This window comes from Anarrhichthys ocellatus, unplaced genomic scaffold (assembly GCF_004355925.1).
Source record: "Anarrhichthys ocellatus isolate YVR2014 unplaced genomic scaffold, GSC_Weel_1.0 scaffold11, whole genome shotgun sequence".
NCBI lineage: Eukaryota > Metazoa > Chordata > Actinopteri > Perciformes > Anarhichadidae > Anarrhichthys > Anarrhichthys ocellatus.
The window spans coordinates 5,996,747-6,020,130 of NW_022280041.1; the positions used below are offsets into that span (position 1 = coordinate 5,996,747).

Here is a 23,384-nt window from a genome sequence, read left to right on the forward strand (position 1 = left end):
CCCCCCCCCCCCCCCCCCATCTTCCCCAAATCTATTTTCAATGAATTTTAAATGGAAGACTTTAAGGAGCCGTCTTGAAATCGCTTAAATCTCCATACCCTCTGAAAGTGACACACATTTCGGATTATGCGCTCTTGGAATGAGGAAGAAAAAAAAGAAAAGCAAATGAATTTCATCTGCATTTGAAAAGCTTCTTTGACTTTAAATCAGCTTTCAGTAGATACAGTTTGGAGAGGATTTGTGAAATGTCTTTGACCTGGGACTATTAGTGCCATAGACCTGTAGAAATGTAGAGGTCTGCTCTGCTCTTTTCTCTCTCCCAGATATGCTGCGATTACCTTACATAATCACGACATGTTGATTACGTATGTCTTTTGTTATTTTCTTGTTTTAGTTTTAACTCAACTCACAATATTCTGTTCTTGTGGATAAGTGACAAAAATAAACAATATGTTTAACTTTACAATTAGTGCAGTTGGCTGATAACATTTCAGATAAAAGCCGGTTTTACTCCACTGTTCAACTGTTTTCGACTTAGCTTGACATTTGACGCTATCAGTGAAAACCACACTGTAGCCCAACCAATGATAGATTTGTATTGTAGATACGGCTGTTGACAGGAGAGACTAAAAACAAATCTGATAATGATAGAATTGTTAGTTGCAGCCCTAATGGAGAGGACACTCTAAAACGACATTTGAGATTGTGATACAGATCAGGAGTTTAACGCCAATCATCTTACGGTCCACTTTAGCTATGCGATGCAAAAAACACATGTAGAGTTTTGACAGACCCCGGACCCTGTATGGCAATGATATATGTAGTTTATTTATACTGACAAATATAAACGAGTCCGTCCCAAACCTTAAAGCAATTATTTCCAATGTATCTGTATGTAATGTTCTTTCCTCTGCAGTCCAATCATTTCTCTCACGGCCAAATAAGACCGTCACAACACCAGAGAACAACCATTTTTCTTGGCAACGGTCAAAACTAGACAAAAAAAAGAAAGAAAAAAGAACACACTCCTGCTGCACTGCATCTCAATCCCAACAAATTGGCGGTAGAAAAGTCTGACCAGAGGTAAGTGGGACCAAGAAGAGTTGTTCTGTCTTTATCTTCTTAATGAACCTGTCACTCTTGTGTGGACACAGCTACAAACAGAAACTGTCCTGAAAGCTGCTTAGATCAACCAGAAGGGGGGTGGGGGGGTACGCGGCTGGCCGCACAGCAAACAGACTTTTAAATCTGAAGAGGAGTGCTCCAGTAGCTGAGAGATGTAGAGAAAACAAAATGAAAAGCTGTTTTCCTGCTCTCTGATGCTGGGCCTAGACATGTACTATGTGATGTCTGCACTGTAGGAAAGCAGAGAGCCTTCAAATCCGGTCTGGTCTGCCTTTGCTTCTTAATGTCAGACTTGTCTCACTACAGATTCCTAAGTGCTTTTTAAGCAGCAGTCATCAAAAGAAACAAAGAACTTTTGTCCCGACACGGCTGAGACCTGGAGAGTTTTGGCACATTGATCAGACGTCCAATCTACCATCCGTCTTCCATACATGTCAAGGGAATAGACGAACTCTATCTGAATGTGAACAAAGATGACAGAAGAATCACAGTGAAATGTTCAGTGGTACTGGAACAACAGCTTCACCGAGAGAAATATCACGGCATTTATCTCACAGTTTGCCTGCCGATTCAGATGCACTTGGGACATCAGGAATCAGAGCAACATCCTCCAGAATGAGACACAAACTGATCCGATTATGTAATTGACAGAAATATTTTCATATTTAGGGCTGCAATTTCTGGTTGGAGAGGTGCTATTAGTATCAGACTGAGTGGGCAGCTAGCTCGGGAGTCATAATATGAATCATCGGAGCCAAATTTCCTGCGATTGACTATCTTGATTTCTGTCCTTGAACTCAGCACCAGAGGGTATTTTGAGAGTGAAACCAAATTACAGAGATCACTGTCAGGTGAGAGCAGGACATGACAAACGGACATCTCTCCTGCAGGACTATATCCACTTTATAACGGCACTGCCCTTGTTTTGGAGACCTCAACACCAAGGCCTCTGCTCTTGATGGCTGCTCAGCACAAGTGCAATTATTCATAAGTCACCACACACAAACATGTCTCATACTTTTTTTTGGGGCGTGCAGTTGACAAAGTGGATGAACTCAAACCACTCAACTGTTAAGCTTCAGCACTACTGCCTCTCTACAACAAGAAGCGCACTGAATTTTTAAAGTTAAGTCAATTATTTGATTGTCATAAAAACAACCATTAGCAATCATTTTGGAAGGCATCAACGTTTTGTAACCCACATTATTTGTGAGCTTAAATTTCCTAAATTACTTTTATTTGTTGACTCATTTAATCCATGTAATGTACTTTGTTCTATTCTGAAATAAATGTGAGCACAAATACAGGAAGCAAATGTAACTCAAATCATACATTTCAGACTGTTTTCATATGCAAATATGGATAAAATCCTATAAACTTATTGACGATGAAGTGCACAAGGATAGTTGAAATAGATGCCAATGGAATCATCATAGTCGGTATATTCAATTATTCAGAAGCAGCATGACGACGACAAGTGAAGACAAACCTGAGCGCTAGCGTACACAGATAAAGCGCTCGGGGAGAAGAACAGGTGCTTCAAAGAAAAGTGAGATCTCAAGTGGATTTCTTTGATTAAGTCTCTGCTCTGTTTTTCTCCCAGATTACCGTTGGCTCGCAGAGAAATACAACACAGCGCAAAGAGAATGGGATTTCTTTAAAAGAGGGAAAGAAGGGCAACATGGACGCGAGCCAAGCCGTATCGTCATCATCTAGAGAGGTGTACTAACAGGTGGCGAGTGGTTTGAAAAGAATTTGACTTTGTCTCACTTTCAGGTTGGTGGTGAGGTGCGGAAACGTGTGTAAAGAATGCACATTCCACTTCGAACACAGATGTTGAAGCTTTAGAAGAAATAAAAAAGCATTATGCGTTCTAAAAAGCATAATCAAAGTCTTAAATTAGATGTTCTGAGTGCAATAATATAGCAAAGTGAAAAAGAGAAAAAATAATTATAAAAAGACTAAATTTTCATGATAGCAATTTTTATTTTAGTAACTCTTATATGATACTGCCACCCTAATTCATATTGGATGATAAATTAGATTTACACGTGTGATTAATCACCAGGGCACTGCGGGTCATAATTTACTGTCTGGCTTGATGATGAAAAAGTGCCGGCTTTGGTGACATTAAAAGGAACAAGGGCGGGGAGAGGGAGTTCTCACAGATGGTGATGATTTTCTGCTCCATGATGGCGACTGAATCTTTGTGTCAAACCTAATTAAATAGGGTTACAGATTAATCTGCAGGCAGAGTTACTGCTATGTGCTCTCCAGTATAAATTGTGCAACTGGCCTAACTGACTGCAGTAAAAGCAAGACTGTTCAATGGTTTTCTCAGTTAGCTTCTCACAACAAGCGACGGGGTCACGAATGCACAATTATAATTTTTTTTTTTCTTTGATTATTGCTTATTTCGTCAAGAATATTTCATCTCGTACAGAGATATAGTTAGCTTTAATGACATCGAATGAGAAAAATAAAATTCTTAAAGTGAAATCTTTATTACTTATAACCATTTGATGATTAGATAATAACATGTGGCAGGTTCTACGGGATAGCCTACATGTGGTTCTGCCAAAGTTATTGAATATTATTGAAACACATCGAACAGGTTTACTGATATGCCACTGCAGTAATAGCAGCTTGTTGACTTTGCCCACAACCCAATTCCTCTGTAAACAGACGCTATGAAAAACATCATAAAAATGTTCTTCGGCTTGAATTCTTGTCATTAATAGCCCACACAATTCAGTTTGTTACATTTGGCTTTTTTAATGGCTGTAAAATAAATTGGTTTTAGATAAAAGGGACATTCATTTAAAGCCCTGGCAGTACGGCTTGTACATCTGCTTGTTTGAAAATAGTTCAGTAATTTGTTAGTGAAGGAACCAATTTGAAATTGTCTGAAGAAAGGATTTTTGAAAATTTATTAAATTAAACCACACAAACAGAATGTAACGTTAATAATGCATACATTTAATACCTTTGACAAAATATGGATTTAAATCGAAGAAAAATGGGAATGCCAATGAAGCAAACATGTTGTAGCTTTTGAGTCCTAACCGTCTCCTGTTCGATTTCCTCTCGTTAAGATTTTTGCCACATTGCAGATGGTCACCCCTCAGCTGAGCTTGTGTGTGAGAGTCCTGTGTGTGTGTGTGTGTGTGTGCGCGCCTGCTTTAAAGTGAACCACATCAGTATTCCTCTCACTCAGGAGGAATTAGATGCAAGAACACTGCTTTTTCTGCCAACTTTGATCCCCAGCCCTCCCTTCAGGACCAGTAAGGTGGACAACAAACCACACTCGTTATAGCTCGTTAATGGACCGACTCAGGGCTCAGAGCCTCGGGCGGAGTGCAGTGGGTATCGCATGCTTGGGAGTGTTGTGTATGAGTTTAATATGCATCTCAACCTTATCCATGCTTTAATCAATTCCTGACTGCAATAGAGAATAACTAACAAATTAGCTCACCCCTCGGCTGTGAAATTAAAACGACGGCCAAGTCTAGTTTTAAAATGTGTGCGATAACGAGCCGACCAGTAGACGCTTGAGTTTACAAGAGGGTGCTTGAAAATAATTATACTCGTGAATAATGGTTACTGCCACGTTTACTTTTGTTATTCAGTACAGGCATCGACTTTGAAATGCCATGGAACATTTATCATCATTATTTAAATATCTTCATTTTAATTGAACAGGATATGAACATGTGACATTAAACTTTAATGAACTTCTGTTAAGTCAATGAAGATGAACTTACTTCAGGTCTTCAGAAGCCCTCGCCTGGATCAGGGGAGTTTCAACTGAATGTCCAAACACGGCGCCTTCCAAGCCTAAAAAGAATGTATACTTTTATAATTCATAAAATGAAAGCCAAGCATGTGTTTACTACGGCTTGGTATTCAACCTCAATGCTTGGCACCCACTAAAAAAGGCATCTACAGTGCAGTATAAGAAACTATCCTAGGGCGCTGGTTTGTTCAATCTGGTGTAAAAGCTGTCAATCAAACCTTGGTATGGACCAAATAACCAAGACTGAGACCCGTTCCCTCCTTCAAGCCGGCTCTGGTTTCCTTTGAAATGTTTTTGTTCGGTCATTTCGGACAGATTTCTCTCACAGACGATCATAAGCACATTTACCTGTGACAGTGAACTTTTGTGTCGTCATGATGACCTCCTCCTCATTTGCAGTGAACAGCAGTTGGCCTCCGTCTTTACTTCGTACCTCCAGCCTCTGGCACTGGGCCTCCACGGCCTCGGGTCCTGCAGAGCGGGAGACATCCAGGTTGCCGCTTTTGGGCTTTCACCACTATAACACTAGAAACACTGATTACACCCAAGTGAGGTGCTGGAAGTTTGATAATTAAAACCCATTAAAAGAACAGATTTCCACCTAAAAAGTTTTATAGTCTGCAATGCCAACAATAATGTTCTTTTTGTAAATGGGGCTGTCAAATAAAGGTTGCCTTATGGCTTTGCAAATCAGCTTTGGGAAACTATGTTTGGGCATGTATTAGCAATCTGAAATACTGTGTAGAGTGCTTGCACTGCAAATGAAAGGCTCCTAACAAAGCTGGATCAGCCATGCTTTTACAATGGATGGAGACAAATGATTAATCTGGTGAGGAATATTAATTCTTGTTCTTCAGACTTTGGTGTTTTTCCAGATGTGAATGCAGAAACTTTTAACGTCTGCCTTTCTCGCGCTGCCATTAATCCACGGGCTGCGGCGGCAGCGGCTGGGGAATTTAATTACTCTCGCCAGGTTTCGTCTAATTTCAGTCAAAATGCACTTTCTACAAAAGCAGGCACTAATTTTCTGAGGAAGGTCAAGCGTAACCGAAAAGTGTCATATCACCAGTCTTGTCAAATCAGTCTCAACTCTCAACTTACGTTGGCCGAGATCAATAGCTATTAATGCTAATAAGCAGGTCATATGCTTTCCAGTGGTCATTAATCACGTAAATGACTTTGGTAATTTGGACTGACTGATGGTTGAAATAGATAATAAGAAGAAGAATCCATTGCCCTTTCAATAAGAGCCTCAAAGGTTAGCATCTGGAAGACACTACAGTAATTTCTGAAGGCACAGAGACGATTAAAGAGAATTTAAAGCTTAATTGTTCCGCTGATCTTGATTAAAGTCATTAACAAATTAAGACTGATCAGGCAATTTACAGTCAGAGCTGGATTAATCTAAGATCACTTTGTACATAGAGAGAAAGAGAGAGCTAAAGGCTGAACCAAAGTGTAAAATAATACCCTGACAATTACATGATTATTTCAACATTAAATGAAACAAAGGCAAAAAGAAAAACTACCTTCAGGCCACACCTCCGACAGTGATGTCACAGCAGGTGTTTCCCCATCAGCTGTCGTAGGCAACTTATGGCGACTTATGGTCTCAAATAAAACAGCTTCCAACTGGACCATGTGTACGGCGGCCAAGAGTGGAGACTCACCCACTGTGAGCTGACCGGTCAGCTGGCCGCGGTCATTTCTGGCGTTCAGCGTTACATTCTTTTCTGACCCCAAGACCAACAAGCTATCCTAGGGGAAGCATGGAGAGAGAGAGAGAGACCGAAAGAGGGGGAGAGAGAGAAGAGAAAAGAAATATGTTATATTAGGATCTTTACCTTTAGCAGTAGGGGAAATCTTAGCTAAATTAATTCTCTCATTAATTAAGATCTACTAATCACTACAACTCCACTGTACATACCATACTCTACGGGTCCACATGTGTATGCACACATTGGAGGTATACAGCAGTGTTTGTGTACATTATTCCTGTCTCCCAAAAGAACAGAAGCAACTGTGAAACGTTAGCATTGAGATAACGGTTATGCCACAATGCAATCTACCAGGTTTAATGAACTTTATGCGCTCCTTAAAATAAGCAAATTAATAAATTGCAGCACATTATCTCAAGCTAGTGTGGTGTGCAACTTTGCACAGGTCATTCGGTTGATTTTCATTCCCTCCTTGCTTCTTCCCAATATAAATATGCATCATGAAAGGGCGTTCTCCGGGAAGCACAGCCTCGTGAAGAAATTAGAGTTCTTGATTCGAAGCGTCCCTTTAAAGTTTTCGGTCTTAAAACTGTTTCCCGAGGGCCGTGACTGGGACGCCGGTGCTCTGAACACGTCTTTGAGATCCATAAAAAGGCTTTCTAGCTACTGCGCCCATTGAGGAAGATTAAGTGCAGATCAGAATGAATGCACGTAAATGGAGCCCGTTGTTGTAGGTGCAGTGGGCCCCGTCTGCCTGAAAGATTACCGTGCAGCATGGCACACTACCGAGCAGCATGGCACACTGCTTCGATGAACTGGTCTAAAAAGCAACCTCACATGATGGTACTACCCTTCCTGTGAGCGATAAAGCGCAGACTTTTAAAGCACAGATAAAGAGCTCTGCTCAGGATTTAAACATAATCCTAACCAAATATTTGCATACATATATTTGAATTTTAATTATTTTTGATTGTGCTAGAGGCTAATTTGCATACTGAGCTGAACAAATACATATAATGAATTTTTAAAAAAATCGTTGAGTTGAAAGGCACGCTTATTACATCTTCATTTTCCCCATCCAAATATTGCAGGCGGGCTCTTTCTATGCAGGGCACAGGCTGGTTTGGAACATGTTTTCTGGGATACTTGTATTTTAATGTAATGCTGTAGCAAGCTTGGATGTTCAGGTCTCTGGGGCACTGCTGCAAAAAAGCTTTGATTTTAAACAGACCGTTAAACATGTGGATGGCTTTAGCCCTCATCTGCAGACTGGTGCTTACAATCATGCATCGCCAATGCAAGCAGGGGAGACTCCGTGAGGGAGAAGTTTCACTCCAATGAAAGATATACCTGCATCTGATGCTATTTATAGATCAGTCAGGGTCTCCGGAGACAATAAGGAGAGCCAACAGTCTGAACAGCAGAGATTTGATTAACTGTATCTGGGCACTGTGTTGCCTCAAACAACATCGTTTCTCAGACGGAGGCTGAGTGTCTAATTCAAGGCAAAGATGCAATTTTAAAGTTTCAAATTGTAAATAAATTTATACATTTCGTTTTTTAAAATAAAACAATTGTTACTGCTTATATGTTAGACAGCTGTCAAATATGACCTCGACAGAACCATCACTAATGAGGTGAAAATCAACAACGCAACAAGAAGCCCTTTGCCGGAGAGGGTCAGAAATTCTGGGAGAATTCTGGAGACCCGTATGTGGAGAAGTTGTATCTACTGTACTTTGCTAGCCTTCTGCCTCCATTCATGTCCACCTGCTGTCTGCATCAGTGGCCTTTAACCGCGTGCAATCAAATCAAAGGCCAAACAGGCTGCAGGCTAACACGCTACAGCAGCTGGTTTTGTTTCTCTAAACACATTCAAGGAGAGAGGAGGAAACTAGTCACTGAAATCTGCTGCTGCAGTTCTTTCAACCATGATTGAAATTCACTGGAATAGATGTGTTGTTTTTAGTGTTTTGTAAATTAATATAAGTGGACTGGCCTCTCTGCTAAAAATGTATTTGCTCATCAAATCTAATGTGACCTCTGTAGTCCTCAAGTAGCAGCAGACATTATTATTCTGATGCGTGTATAGAACAGGAGCTATTCTAAGTCAAATCCCAGGACTTGTTTCCTTTGTGTATTCCTTCAGGTGTTTTATTACACCTAGAATTATTGCATCCTGAATAATTTATCTTCGACTAAACTTTAAAAAAATCGAAAGCTTCCAAAAGTAAGAGAAACAGAAAATTGCATCAGCAGCCAGTTTGTTGTAACAAACAATAAACGGCCATTTCACCGGCATTGACAGAAACCAACGTGTTCTGCCAGTGGCTGCAACAGCCACACTTTAGGCTCACAGACAACACATTTGTCTTTGACCAGGTATTACCGAATCCATGTTTGAAGTTTGTGTGACGGACGTGAGAGGAAAGAGATGCCGGCTCAAACAATTAGCTTCACAAACACTGGAAATCATGAACGCAATGTGTGAAATTTCAAGCGTCTGATTTCAAAGATTCCTGTCGCAAACAGAATCACATTTCCAAAGAAAGATGTTTTCAACATATTCCATGGAGTACAATCAAACAGCGACGGCAGATGTTTTCGACGGCAGAATAGTGAGGCAATTTAAATGCGGCCGCCGCGAGGAATTGTGTGATGTCATTATCTCCTTTCCTTTGGTAAAAGGAGGATCCAGTGTTCCCTATGGTAAAAACGATAAGAAAGAAACCATTGAAGCACATTTCTTTAGCATTCACAGAATTCAAACAGCTTTCTGATCATTTCACTCAGGAGCCTTCCTCAGCAAAAAAGAAAAAGACCATTCGACCCTAGCCATGTTCACACATATTAAAACAATTGTACTTTTGAGTGTCTGTAGTCCAAGTTACACTTGGACCTTCAAGCAGGAGTGCCCCGCAAGGTCCACAATGTCAGATGTGAAAGCAACAATGGGGCTCTAATTTTCAAGTCTTTTCACCTGCCAGAGTCGCATTGTTACCAAATCAGAAGTCTGGAGAGGCGGTTGTGACCGCCTGGGTTCTTACACTGCAGAGCACAGCAGGCAGGCAAAGTGAAGCATCAACACTAATATACGGTTCTGGAGTCTGCACTTTGCCACCACAATGTGAAAGGTACAGAGTGAGATACATTATATAACCCGGTATACAGTCTGTATAATGGTAAGGCTGGGTGACATAGATTGTATTTCATTCATTTTAGTTATTGTGCAGTAAAATCGTGTTATGACAACATTAAAAACACTATAATTCTCAAAGTTAAAACTGTACTAACTGACTTTTTAACCACTTGGTGCAGACCAATATTTACTTTCATTTTAAGTCTTTCAGTTTCCTCCAACTCCCAAGGGAATGAGATGGCTCTTTACCTGCTAAATGCTCAATTATGTTCACCGGCGAGTCGAACTGTCCATCTGCTGTTCAGTGCTCGGTATGCAGCATACATTTTGTAGAGTTTATTTGCTGGTGTTGCCAACTAAGCTGAAGAAGACGGTGAATCAAAGCAGTAAAGTAATGTGCTGTAAAACTTAAACGATTAGCTGCATGATGCTAAAGTAGAGTCGAGGAAAACCGCAGGGTTGGGTGCAAAATGCAAAAATGATCTGTAATACACAATATGACTGCAAATGGCTTATAAAAGTGTTTGCACAGCTCCCGAAAACCTATTTGCTGTACTGAATGCATTTCTTTGTTTTGTTTTTACTTGGCAGGGATTGCATCCAACGTAAAGCGCTTGTGCAAAGTTACCAGCTCTCATTTCACAAAATGCTACCGAGAGCGCTGATTCAAGGGGCTGCTTCGCCTGTTATTTGCTGCCAGCTATCAAAGTTCCTGCCAACAACACTGAGGGAGTTATTTCCACTTGGTATTCACAGATTATGGCTTCAGTCACTGCAGAAGATTCAAAGCACTGATTGATCCAGGAGAAGTCAAACTAAAGCTACTTTGAGTTCAGCCTCGACAGCAGCTTGGACTCCGTGAACATATAAAGAAATAATAATAAAATACTATATTTAACTTCTGGGGTGTACTACGGAGTTCACTGCCGTTTGTGGTAATGACTTATTGATCAGAGGTGGTTATCTGACTGGACAACAGCACTGTGCACTGTGGTGTAAACTCATTGGATAACCATAATCCCCGCTCTCGCAGTGCTTGACATATTTTCTCAGGTAAGAAATATCGAGTGACCCACAGAGATTTCTGTCCCGCAAATATCTCTGGTGCCGGTAGATAAGGGGGCCACTGCACAGCCCGTCTGTAAAACAAGACAGTAAAAATGTCTGCAGCTGGTATTGCACCGGAGAATGAAATATTGGCTTTGTCCAATGTTCGGCTTGGGCCTTGAGGTGTTTGCTATTGCTAAGCACATGACTGTTGTATTTAAAAAAAAAATCAACATTTAGCTCCAACTACAAGATCAAAGAGCACGAGGGGGCAATTTCAAGTTGTTTCTCAATCTGCTGTGGCAAATTGTACCAACTATCGAGTCACTTCCTCCATTGACGTCCCTCAAAAATCAAATTTACACGGAACCACAGCTTCCAGTGCTTGAAATTGCTTTCTGCAGCATGCCTAATCACTGAAAAAGAGGATGATCCAACTGAGCGTCTGTGATTCGTGTGGGAGAAGAACATTTGGATCAACTTCGCACTGGAGCCGTGTTGGTTAATCTACTGAACATCAAAGAGGAGGAGAGGGAGGGAGGAAGTGGAAGAGGGGAATTTATCGTGTGGGTTTGATTGGAAATCCAGCAGGGGGGACTCTGGTCCCTCTGTAATCATCTGTAATCTCCTGTAGGTTTGTATGTGGCCTGAGAGGAGCTGAGAGGCAGCCTATTACCCATCTCCTGCTGATGGGAGGCCCTGATAGTGCACTGTTGGAGGATGACAGGAAATGAGGAGGAGGAGGAGGAGAGGAGCACAGGACAGAGAGAGTAAGAGTGTAATCTCTCCTATCCAAGCACAAATATAAGGCAACATCAAAGTAACGTCAAGTCAGAGCTCCGAGGGAAGCTTCCCTTTGTTTCAAATGAATTGATCATAACTTCAACATTGTGAGATCAATACCTTGTCTGCAGCTTTGGAGAGATCTTTCCATGCGAGAGATTTTCACATGCCTTTCAGCCGATGGTAGTTAATCCTTGTTTATCAGTGCAGCAAAGTATTAACCTACAGGCAAGTTTCAGTTGTTGAGAGGTGCAAAGGAGTCAACTTACCCTCCTGGACTGGATCTCATTCATGTAGAGAGGCAGGAGAAACTCAGAGATTCCCTCCAGGCGGATCCCATCCTGCTTCAACTGAAGGTTTCCCATTCCATCCTGCAACATGATCATGATCGTCAGTGTTGTGATGATTTTCCCAAATTGATTTTAAAAGGGTTACAGCATTGAATCCCGCCGCTGCTGAACTGCATTAGGAAGAGCAGCAGCGGCAGCATGCCAGACGGGGCTGGTAGACAGGCAGCAGCGTTGAGTGACAGGCAAGAAGTAGGACATGACATCGAGGTGACACCGCCACAGACACTCGGTGGTGTCGGGGTGACAGGCTGCATGCAGTGGGAGGCTGAGTGAGGAGAACCCGGCCAATGTGGCAGGGAATGTTGAGAATATTCACGGAAATGACAAAAGAATCTGATTCGTGCTCATGCAGATCTACGTTAGCCGATTGTGGAAACAGAGTTTTATAATGACATTGGCGAGAAGACTGTATTTAACATGGATTGATCATGTCTGCCTGATAAGGTTAGCATCGGCCCTGTTAGCTACCTGGTGGATCAAATCGTTGCATTTTTCATTTAGCCACTTTGTATGTACGCTCACTGCTTTTAGAGTGCTTGTGAAATAAATAAATGAACACATATTTACGTATGTATGTATAGGTAGATAACAGGGTTTAGAGTAGTTCAGTGGCAATATCTAGGTTCTTTTGTAGAAAAACATTTTTTTAAATACATTTCTGAAAGTTGTGAATTGATTTAGAATCTTAGAAGATAAAAAATCTTCATTCTTACAGGAATCATTTTGCCCCCCCACCCCTATTGTAGATAGATAGTAGTAGACAAAGTTATACCTTGCCACACCACAATGAGCAAAGTAAAGTTTGACAGCAGCTTTGTTAGGATCTGAGTGAACAGATGGGCCCCGTGGGATGTGTTGAAAGAGTCCATAGTGCTAGCTGCACAAATGGATTGAGATCGTAAATTATAGAGGCGGAGTAGAGTGAAGAGAAACTCCATCATACATGGTAGAGAGCCAGGATTGGGGACAGAGGGGAGGACAAAGTCAGAAGAGCCGAGGAGGTGGGTGGGGAGAGTGGAGTTATTTGTACTCTATGTCAGCAGCCAGACGTTACAGTCCCTCCTGTGCTGAAGTGGAGGCGATGTGGTGGGTGTGCCGAGTTCAGCACACGCTGCAGTCAGCCAGACGAGTAGGAGGGAGGCGGGACAAACGGGAGGGCTTTACAACAGTCCGGTCGGGACGTGCCGAAGGCCTGAGGATGAGTTCCTCAGCATCAGTGAAATTAAATGAACAAATGAAGTCACCCTGTTGTCCTCAACAAGCAGACAGAGGATGTTTTGTGAATGACGTGGATCTGCCTCATCACATCTGAGCTTTACAAGGCTTCTGTATGCTACGTTTTAATGCAGTGCAGAGGAGGCGAGGTGTCAAAGATGGTGCAAATACTTAACACTTAGTCCAGTCAAAACTCAACACACCATGTGACTTGACTAAGTGAAGTCAAGAACGAATGAGTCACAGATCCAGGGGCACTTGTGAAATGTTTTCTGTCCACAAAAACAATAACTGGTAATGGATGGAACGTGTTTGGTTTTTGAGAGTGTACACAACAAGGCTGTAAAGGCGGAATAGTCAGCATGATGACGTTTTATAGTCTCATTTAGCCATTTGTTAGTGTTTTAAGTCACTTAATTCATTCATAAGAGGGGTATCTACCGACGTGTTTTATGTTGTTGAACAATGTTTAGGTCTGTTAAGCTTGTGGTAACCACAGACCATATTTCAGGCATCTCACAAAAAAGTGTGTGATTTAAAACACTTTTAAACAGAAAAGATCTGTTTACAAGATATGAGGGGTACTACTGAGTCTGCAACAACAGTTGTGTAATGTCTTTAGTGGGCTCTCTAAAGTCAAAGTAAATAACCCTGGAGACTACTGCGCATTAGTGTTAATATTGGATTTCATTTTGAAGTAAATGCCAGCGGTGGTGCATTAGTGGCCACTCTGCCAACAGTTTGTTCACATGGCTGTAGTCATTTTCACCAAGTGTCAGATATCGGCGTGAACATTTTTTCCCCCCACTCGGCTGCTCGGAATTGCGGTTTAAACTACATGGTGTGAACGCAATTTATCAACCATCTTCTTCACAAGAATAGCATTTACCTACAAGATGAAAGATCTCGTAGCTAACTGTTGAGCTTTGGGAGAAACTTTGTTGTTAACACCGACGCCTTTGGACAGACGGTTTTGTGCGAGATGTCTCCAGATGGGTGATCATACACACCCCTAGCCAAAAAATGGTGAGATGGTGACATTTGGTGTTGTCAAGCAGCTTTTTCAGAACAGTGTTACAATCGTGACGACTTTAAAACTAGGAAACGATGCTCAGATTCCAGGACATACAAGTATGACCTATCATCCCAACAGGACGGGGTGTAGTGGCACCTCTTTTCTTATTGAGCTGCCGGAGTCCTGAGAGATGGGGAGCAGCGAAGTACATTTTCTGGAACGACACCAACAGCACTGATAAGGTCTTTTACTTCATGACACAGATGGATGGGAGGCGAAGGAGTAGGGGAGTGATGGCAGTAGTCAGGGGACGCATCAGTCACAAAGGGAGGATGCTGCCACCCCTAGTATCTTGAAGAAATGCTAAATTGTTTTTGCATTGTCTCTGGAAATGTCACAGGAGCTCGCAGCATCTGCCCGTTTGGTTTTCGTTTGAGATTTACACATTCTGTGTCAGCCGGTCTTTGCTGCCAAGTCTTTTCTAATTATTTATCAAATCAACATGGGACAAAGCACACATCGTGAGATATGGTGCCTGTAACACATTTCAAATGGGTCTACGTGAATAAATTAGGCTTTGGATTAAGGTCAAAACAGAGAAATAAAAGGAAAAACGTATACTGGTTCAACACACAGTAAAATTATGAATTCATTATTGTTAGTTGACAAACTTTTCGACAAACTACGGAAAGTATTCAGACCCCTTTAAATTTTTAACTCTTTGTTTCATTGCAGCCATTTGCTAAAATCAAAAAAAGTTCATTTTATTTCTCATTAATGTACACACAGCACCCCATCTTGACAGAAAAAAACAGAACATGGTCATAAGTATTCAGACCCTTTGCTGTGACACTCATATTTAACTCACATGCTGTCCATTTATTCTGATCCTCCTTGAGATGGTTCTACTCCTTCATTGGAGTCCAGCTGTGTTTAATTAAACTGATTGGACTTGATTAGGAAAGGCACACACCTGTCTATATAAGACCTTACAGCTCACAGTGCATGTCAGAGCAAATGAGAATCATGAGGTCGAAGGAACTGCCCAAGGAGCTCAGAGACAGAATTGTGGCAAGGCACAGATCTGGCCAAGGTTACAAAAGAATTTCTGCAGCACTCAAGGTTCCTAAGAGCACAGTGGCCTCCATAATCCTTAAATGGAAGAAGTTTGGGACGACCAGAACTCTTCCTAGACCTGGCCGTCCAGCCAAACTGAGCAATCGTGGAAGAAGAGCCTTGGTGAGAGAGGTAAAGAAGAACCCAAAGATCACTGTGGCTGAGCTCCAGAGATGCAGTAGGGAGATGGGAGAAAGTTCCACAAAGTCAACTATCACTGCAGCCCTCCACCAGTCGGGGCTTTATGGCAGAGTGGCCCGACGGAAGCCTCTCCTCAGTGCAAGACATATGAAAGCCCGCATAGCCCGCACAGACTATGAGAAATAAGATTCTCTGGTCTGATGAGACAAAGATTGAACTTTTTGGCGTCAATTCTAAGCGGTATGTGTGGAGAAAACCAGGCACTGCTCATCACCTGCCCAATACAATCCCAACAGTGAAGCATGGTGGTGGCAGCATCATGCTATGGGGGTGTTTTTCAGCTGCAGGGACAGGACGACTGGTTGCAATTGAAGGAAAGATGAATGTGGCCAAGTACAGAGATATCCTGGAAGAAAACCTCTTCCAGAGTGCTCTGGACCTCAGACTGGGCCGAAGGTTCACCTTCCAACAAGACAATGACCCTAAGCACACAGCTAAAATAACAAAGGAGTGGCTTCGGAACAACTCTGTGACCATTCTTGACTGGCCCAGCCAGAGCCCTGACCTAAACCCAATTGAGCATCTCTGGAGAGACCTGAAAATGGCTGTCCACCAACGTTCACCATCCAACCTGACGGAACTGGAGAGGATCTGCAAGGAAGAATGGCAGAGGATCCCCAAATCCAGGTGTGAAAAGGTTGCTGCATCATTCCCAAGAAGACTCATGGCTGTACTAGCTCAAAAGGGTGCTTCTACTCAATACTGAGCAAAGGGTCTGAATACTTATGACCATGTGATATTTCAGTTTTTCTTTTTTAATAAATTTGCAAAAATTTCTACATTTCTGTTTTTTTCTGTCAAGATGGGGTGCTGTGTGTACATTAATGAGAAATAAAATGAACTTTTTTGATTTTAGCAAATGGCTGCAATGAAGCAAAGAGTTAAAAATTTAAAGGGGTCTGAATACTTTCCGTACCCACTGTATATTGGGTACAGCTTGCACAACTGTAGTATCACAACAAACAGCAGCTACTATGAAGCCCATTCACTCATGAATATGTTGCATACGCGCTGTACTCACCACTGAGAAGTTCATGACCTTTATGATCCAGACGGTGAGGGCCACGTTAACTATCATAGTGACCAAGAGCAGCAGCAGAAAGAAGTAGAGGCATCTTTTCCTCCAGCCGTACAGACCCACTGGGTACACGGCGTCACAGCCCGGTCGCTGGAGATGCAGGGATTGGGACGCGAGGATGAACTGCTCCTGGGTAATCTGGAAAACAAACAGAGAGCAGCTTTCCCGTTAGCCGCTTTCAAGAATATATTCACTCCGAAGCAATCGCATATCGTTAGTGGTTATTACCATGCAAGCACCACTAAAAATGACTCTGGGCTGAGGCATGGCTGGTTAATCTACAATTATTTTAGAAAAAGTGGTGCTACTATGAAGAATTAACAGTGAGAGCAATGCATATATGCAAGCTAAGGTGAAACATCCAAGCTTGGCAATTAAATGGAGTGATAAGGGGATATTTCGATCTGTAACACACTGGGAACTGATTTATGACATTTTCTAATGAGGGTTGCAGCTTCATTTTGTTTGCAACTTTTGTAATGACATGCCCTGGAACACCGGCCCTACACACTTTTAGAAATTGAACCAGGAGCAGTGTAATTTATCAAACTCTGTGCCGAACAGAAAGTGGCATTTAGGTGACTTTATTTTATTAAAAGAGAGAGCAGAGTGCTTACTCTGGAAAAAAAACATGGTGGTGTGTTTATTTCTGTTGGAGAGGGGGAATCATCAGTCAAGATTCATCGATTACAAGTTAGCTATCAGTTGAGGGATAGACTGGCCCAGAAGTAGAAAATACATTTACAATTCTTTGTTAAGTCAATACAAGAAATCTGCAGGCAAACCTAGAAACTAATGAACTAATTGTAGCAATTAATATAGTTTACAGTCCTGAAAAGCAAAGCCCTTGACATTTCCATGACATGTCCATGACTTAAGAAAAGGACATCTCTAAAGTCAAGGTCTTCATGTAGGACATTTGACAGAACGAGCAAATCACAGGCTGCTGCTCTGCCACTCAGTAGGAATGAAAACAGGAGGTGGATTATGGGAAAAGAGGGTCAATTTGGTGCCAGAGAAATGTTCTCCACTCCGGCTGAGTAACTAAGTGCCTGCCAGCCACTGGGAAGCTGCTACATGCGAGCTCTGATCTGAGATCAGAGAGGATGATGTCTGTCAAGTGCGGTCATCCAGGCGAGGGCGAGCAGGAGCTGTTCTCCAGCTGATCGTGACCGCGGGCTGACAGTGTGAAACTCCCCCATCAGAGGCTGCGAGGCTGGTTGAGCCCTCAACTGTTCTGCCTGCCTGCCTGCCCCCCCCCCTCCCTTTACAGATAATTAAAAGAGCAAAGCACTTGCTGGTACAAACCAAGTTCAAATGTCCCGCAGCAGCAGCTTTATTATGTCAAAGATTTTTTTGAAAAGTTCCTCGTACTTCCAAAGAGCAACTATATATATTCAACTTGTCAGTATAAAACAAGTTAATTACATGAAACACATTGAAATGTTGACACACCTGCGCACAGTTATCCCCAGTGAGACCCCAGCAGTGTAATATGTGCATTACTTAGTCAGAATCCAGGCCCCACGTGCTTCATCCACACTCCGCATGTCATTAGCATAGGGCTCTGATGGCAGGTATCATTAGATAGTGTGTGTCGCCGACAGCTCTCATTAACTGTGGCAGAACAAGCCAACATTATTTAGCTCGGCAAGTTAAATACTCTTTTCCAAGAGGAACTAAATGACTTGACCCAGGTTTAAATAGAGGCAGAAACTGTACCCTGTGCTCCTGTTCACTCCACCAGTTCAGATATAAACTGCACTTCCCTTGCTTACAGGAAGAGCAATGCTGCAGAAAGTGTGTTTTAACAACCAGGACACCGAATCTCAGCCTGTGATGGAACAGATTATTGTTGCAATAAAGCAATATCCCTTACAAGGGTGAGCAGCTAATGAATTTTTGGTGATTACAGATCGCCAGACATTGGATTTGGTTTTGTAAAACAAGGCACAAGTGAGCTGCATGTGGTGTATCAGCTGGTAAACAGCAGGGGCCAGAAATAGGCATATGTCCTTCAGGCTGTCCAGATGACTTCATCGTTTAGTCCAACCAACAGTACAAAACTTAAAACAATATTAATTACTTTAATGTTAAAAGTAGCAAATTCTGTGAGAAGCCGGAATCGCCCACTTTTTCCATTTTTGCTTGAAAATGCCAGTCAATTATCACATTAGATGTCAATTAATGTTGTGTTGATTAACTATTGTGTGTCTGTGCACTGAAGCCTATATTTCCAAATCTTTCCCATAATTGACACAGTTCCTTGGAAGGACATGAACGATTGGACAAACTCTAAACCAGAACACCACCAACAGAGGATAATGACCTTCAAACATGGCAGCCTCCACTACCTTACAACTTAATGCACTCTTTAAGTGACTGTTTCCTTGGATGAACAATCATGGTCATTTCTGCCAGCGGTGGCAGATGTCTCACAAATGGATGTTGTGACTTTGCAGCAAATACAAATGACCCATGTCGCTGGCCTAGAAATGTCAATGATTCCAATCTAAGCAGTGATACAGCTGAGGGACAAGAGCGTGATGAGAAGCTCTTACACAAAGGCTGAATACAAACTCTCAATGCAGTGTCACAGATTACTTCTTTTTGTTTTACAACCACAACTTTACCTCCAGTGAAACCGTACACTAAGTACAAATAATCATCGAGACACTAAACTCCTCACACTGAACTTGAGTCTAAGAGACTCGGAACGCAAAACGCATTTAAATAACACAGACAATTAAGAAAATGTATCTTTTAGCCTACAGTCATTGCCCCTGCTGGACAGATTCAGTCTATTTTCAATCCACTGTTGCTAGGAGAAACATCAGCACTTGTAATTTCTATGGCAACCTACTGTTCCCAACACTAGTGGATCCTGTGTGATTTCTTTGCAAGACTTTTAATGCATATATTACCCCGGTGGAGTCATGCCTCCTAAAGCTTGGCTATTCACAGAGCAAATGGAGGAGTGCATAGCGGCTGGCATTTTGTCAATCCGTCATCTCAGCATGCCGGTCACAGCGGACTCTCACAAACAAGCTGGACTGGACTTATCAAGATGTCTAACTGCAGCGGGTGTGAGAAACAACTTTGACTTTTCAGAAACAAAATATTGATTACAAAGCGAGCCGTGCAGGCACGTCACACCATGTTGAAATGACTCCCATTTATCAGTTCATGTAAGCTTTAGTCGGTCTGACAACTACCACTTCATATGAAAAAGCATTGTTACGCGACTGAAGAACTTGTGTTTACTGAGTATGACCACTCCAAAATATGTTGCCCTTTGACTGTAGTAACTACAGAAACAGTCCTGATAATAATTAGGAAATTGGAGCAGTGGTCAGTCAATGCAGGGACAGATGGACACTTTCCGTTTGCAGCTATGATGCAACTGTCTGGGGCAGGACAACAAATAAGCATTACCCCACCTTCATTTACTGTTAAAACAATTATCAATAAACTACCTGAATCCCATATAGTTACAACAACTAATGAGACCTCAACAACCGAACTGCTCACAACTCATGGAGCAAAAAAGGAAACTGCACTCCTGAACACTGGGGCCGTTGAGTCCATCGCCCTGTTTCCTGCATCTGTGATGCCTGCTGCCAACTGCACATGCCCCATTGTATGTCCTCATACATATTGCTAATACAATTCAGAAGTGGTTTTGTGAGATCAGGTGGAATTTAACACAATTTGATACTAAATAATGAATCTGATTTTTTTTTACATTGCCTTTCTAGAGCCACTAAATACAATTAACAGCAATGTTTTCCGACTATATTTTAAGACATTACTGATTAATAATGTGTATTTAATCTGTTGCTTTTCTTCTTAAAACACGGTTCTGTATCTTGCAACAAACTATCTTTTAGGACTTTTCAGGACGGAATTGAGCTGCATGAAAGCAAAGGGCATGCTGCTCCTTATTAAGTAAAACATGTTCATGTACTTGGTTAATTTTGTCAAAGACAAGTGATTCAAAATGAGTGTTTTGCGCCCAGTGGCAGGAAAACAACAAATTAAGCTATACCGTTGCCAACAACCACATGAATGTGCGCACAATTAGAAGTCTGTAACTAAGAATGGTTCAACGCTCAAACGTCAAATCACAAAAGGTCTAAAGGCTACTTTTCTCTGCACTCAGGGAACCAAGATGAGAAAAACATTCCCAGTCCAACAATTACCGAGTTCACAGTCCTCATCCAAAAAGGCAAAGTCTAGACAGCTATGTAGTGGTATAGTATGCTCAAGACAAATGTCAACAGATTATCACAAACAGATGCGTCTGAAATCTTCTCAAAGCTACGGATGGTTTACCACCTGGGGGTGGGTGGAGGGGGGGGGGGGGGTCCTCAGAGATTTGACTACAGACATTACAGCTGGATCCAGCCAAAGCCAGCAATTACCCAGCAGCCCCCTACCCACTGCCAGTGAGCCTCATCTTCACGAATTAGCGTAGAGGGTGATATTCTACATGCTGTTTTGATCAAACAGTGACGTGCTGCGGAGGCAGCAAAATGCAGCCGAGAATCCCCTAATGAAAGAAAATGAGACGTTATTAATGCGTGATGGTGTTAATCAGCAAATCGGCTGGCGCTCTCACTCAGCGGTGCCACAGGAGTCCCACGGGGCCGCCTCAGCTGGAGGAAAGAAAACATTTGAGATGCACTAATGACTGCAAAGCCCGTGCTCATCCATCCTGCGTATGATCACTGCCCGATCGCTGAGGCTGCAGCAGGGAAAAGGGATGGAGGCAATAACGCTACAAGTCTGTCATACAGTATCAAAGCACCTATTCATTCTGGTTGTGCTGGCTTTTTTTAGTTTGATAGAAAGCCCAATCAAAGAGACGGAGAAGGCCCGTATGCAGGACTGTAACTTGGAAAACCAATTACACTTCTCAAATGTGCTGGTCAAAGCATTGATGTACCCATTTCACCATTTTGTTGAGACAATCAAGCATGCGAGTGAGGGTGCTGCTGTCAATAGTCGCTCCACTTAGATGTGAAATCCAATTGTTTTGTGGCTCCATCGTCTATGGTGGAGTTACAATAGCAGCCATCAATGGCTTCTTCTTCTTCTGCAGTGTGGCTGCCCTTTATGGATGGGTGGCAGAAACACTTCCTTTGGCAGAAAGCAACAAAAGGTAAGCCCACAAGCAAGCACCAGACCGGCAGGGATCAAAGATCTCCGATGAATCCGGCGCACAAGGAAAGGTCGCAGCTGTTCAATCAGAACATGGAGCCAACAAGACTGAACATCACAGACTGTCGGCAGAATTTCTTTTTGCCGTTACATGCTTTTGATGACACTTTCACAACAAAAAAAAAAAAAAAAAGTGGTGTTTGGCAACACAGAAGCGTGCAACAAAACATCCCTGGCATCTCCGGCCTTTGCGTCATTGATTAACGACGACAGCTGGTTTTGCTAAGTCTCTAAATGTTTGCAGCTCCTTCCTCAGTATTGATGATGGCTATGGCAGAGGAAGAAGACGGCAAACTGCTGATGTCAACAGACAGACACTTCTCCCAGAGTGCACTAGATTTCCTTGCTAATCCCTAGCAAATCCCTGGGGAGAGCAACAGGGCCGAGTTTGGACATCACCCCCATGGGCTTCATTTGCATTCATCAGATGAAGTGCCAAACTGAGCAGAGCATCATCGACAAAAATAATAATACCACAAAGCCATAATAATACCATCTTTACAAAGCCCCCCCTCCGTTCTAATTACAGAAGATAGTGGAACCTTCCAGTGATTCGAAGAAGAAAAATAAAAGCACAAACATGACAAATTAGCTGAGAGACAAAACTTGCAGACTTGTCACCAAAGTGGGAAGTGCTGGATCAGCTCAGAGTCAAGAGTGAGCAGTGAGCTATTTCTTGACCGATAAGCGTGACTTGTGCCCAGAGCTGTGTGTGCGCTCGCTATAGCTCACGCGTGCGCATGCATGTGGCGGGCCAATAGACTGGACTCGGGTGCACAGCCGAACAGTAGCTCTGCTGTGTAGGGTTCCCGACACCGAGCTGCTTTTTTTTTTTTTTTTTTTTTTTTGCACTGCAGCACGGAGACGAGATGCACACATACTGTACCCAGAGGTTATACTGCCTCCTCTGCTAGAGTGGAATGATAATGAGGAAAGCATGCAGGCAGAATATTCATAGGCTGTCACATTACGGGGAGAAGGCACAGAATAACAGGTGTACGTATCAAGAGGGAGATACGCGAAGAGACCACTGAAAGACAGTTTACGTTCATCTTTAATTAGCAGGCGTTTCCACGGAATAATTACATGAGTGGGTGCACCTGTTGCAGAGAGGACTCGTGACGAAACTTGAGATTGGACTTGCTGAATAAAACAACAACGTTAACTTCCCTGCTGCACGCGATGTGAACTGTCAAAATGATATCAAACGTGCACTTTAAAAAAAAAAAAACCTTTGTTAGCTTACCTTAAGCGTCTCTATGTCGAGAGTAGCCGACTGCTCCATGTTTCAGTCTCATTTGTCCCACTTACATATTTCCACAAAGTTGAAACAAAGCTGACCGCAAGAAATTCAGCCTCCGGTGCGCGAGCTATAGTTGCAATTCCTCACTCCCCATTCAGTTAAAAAAATACATTTATCCAAAGATTTAAACAAGTCTGAATTGTTGTTTTTTTTTTTATCTACACACCAACCGTACTTTGTAGATATTTCTGAGCCGTTTAATGGACCGTAACTACTGACCCGAGGAAGCTACTAATTAACACGCGCAGGTACGGGGTGCTTCCGTCCGCTGCTCT

General features: G+C 42.3%; 1 protein-coding gene across 3 annotated transcripts in view; it reads right to left on the minus strand.

Annotated features, from left to right (window-relative positions):
• Nucleotides 1–23,384, minus strand: part of LOC116385547 (zeta-sarcoglycan-like) — a 25,196-nt gene extending 1,812 nt beyond the window's left edge. The window contains exons 1-6 of one of the 3 annotated variants that reach the window (XM_031851100.1): nucleotides 23,053–23,384; nucleotides 16,527–16,721; nucleotides 11,878–11,979; nucleotides 6,592–6,679; nucleotides 5,270–5,392; nucleotides 4,890–4,962 (exon numbers count right to left, since the gene is read on the minus strand). In XM_031851100.1, the coding sequence (XP_031706960.1) occupies nucleotides 4,890–4,962; nucleotides 5,270–5,392; nucleotides 6,592–6,679; nucleotides 11,878–11,979; nucleotides 16,527–16,721; nucleotides 23,053–23,091 (620 nt within the window). In that variant the 5' untranslated portion in view covers nucleotides 23,092–23,384. Of the gene's footprint in view, nucleotides 1–4,889; nucleotides 4,963–5,269; nucleotides 5,393–6,450; nucleotides 6,680–11,877; nucleotides 11,980–16,526; nucleotides 16,722–23,052 lie in introns of those variants that run through there. The other 2 variants (XM_031851099.1, XM_031851102.1) reach the window with 2 other exon arrangements.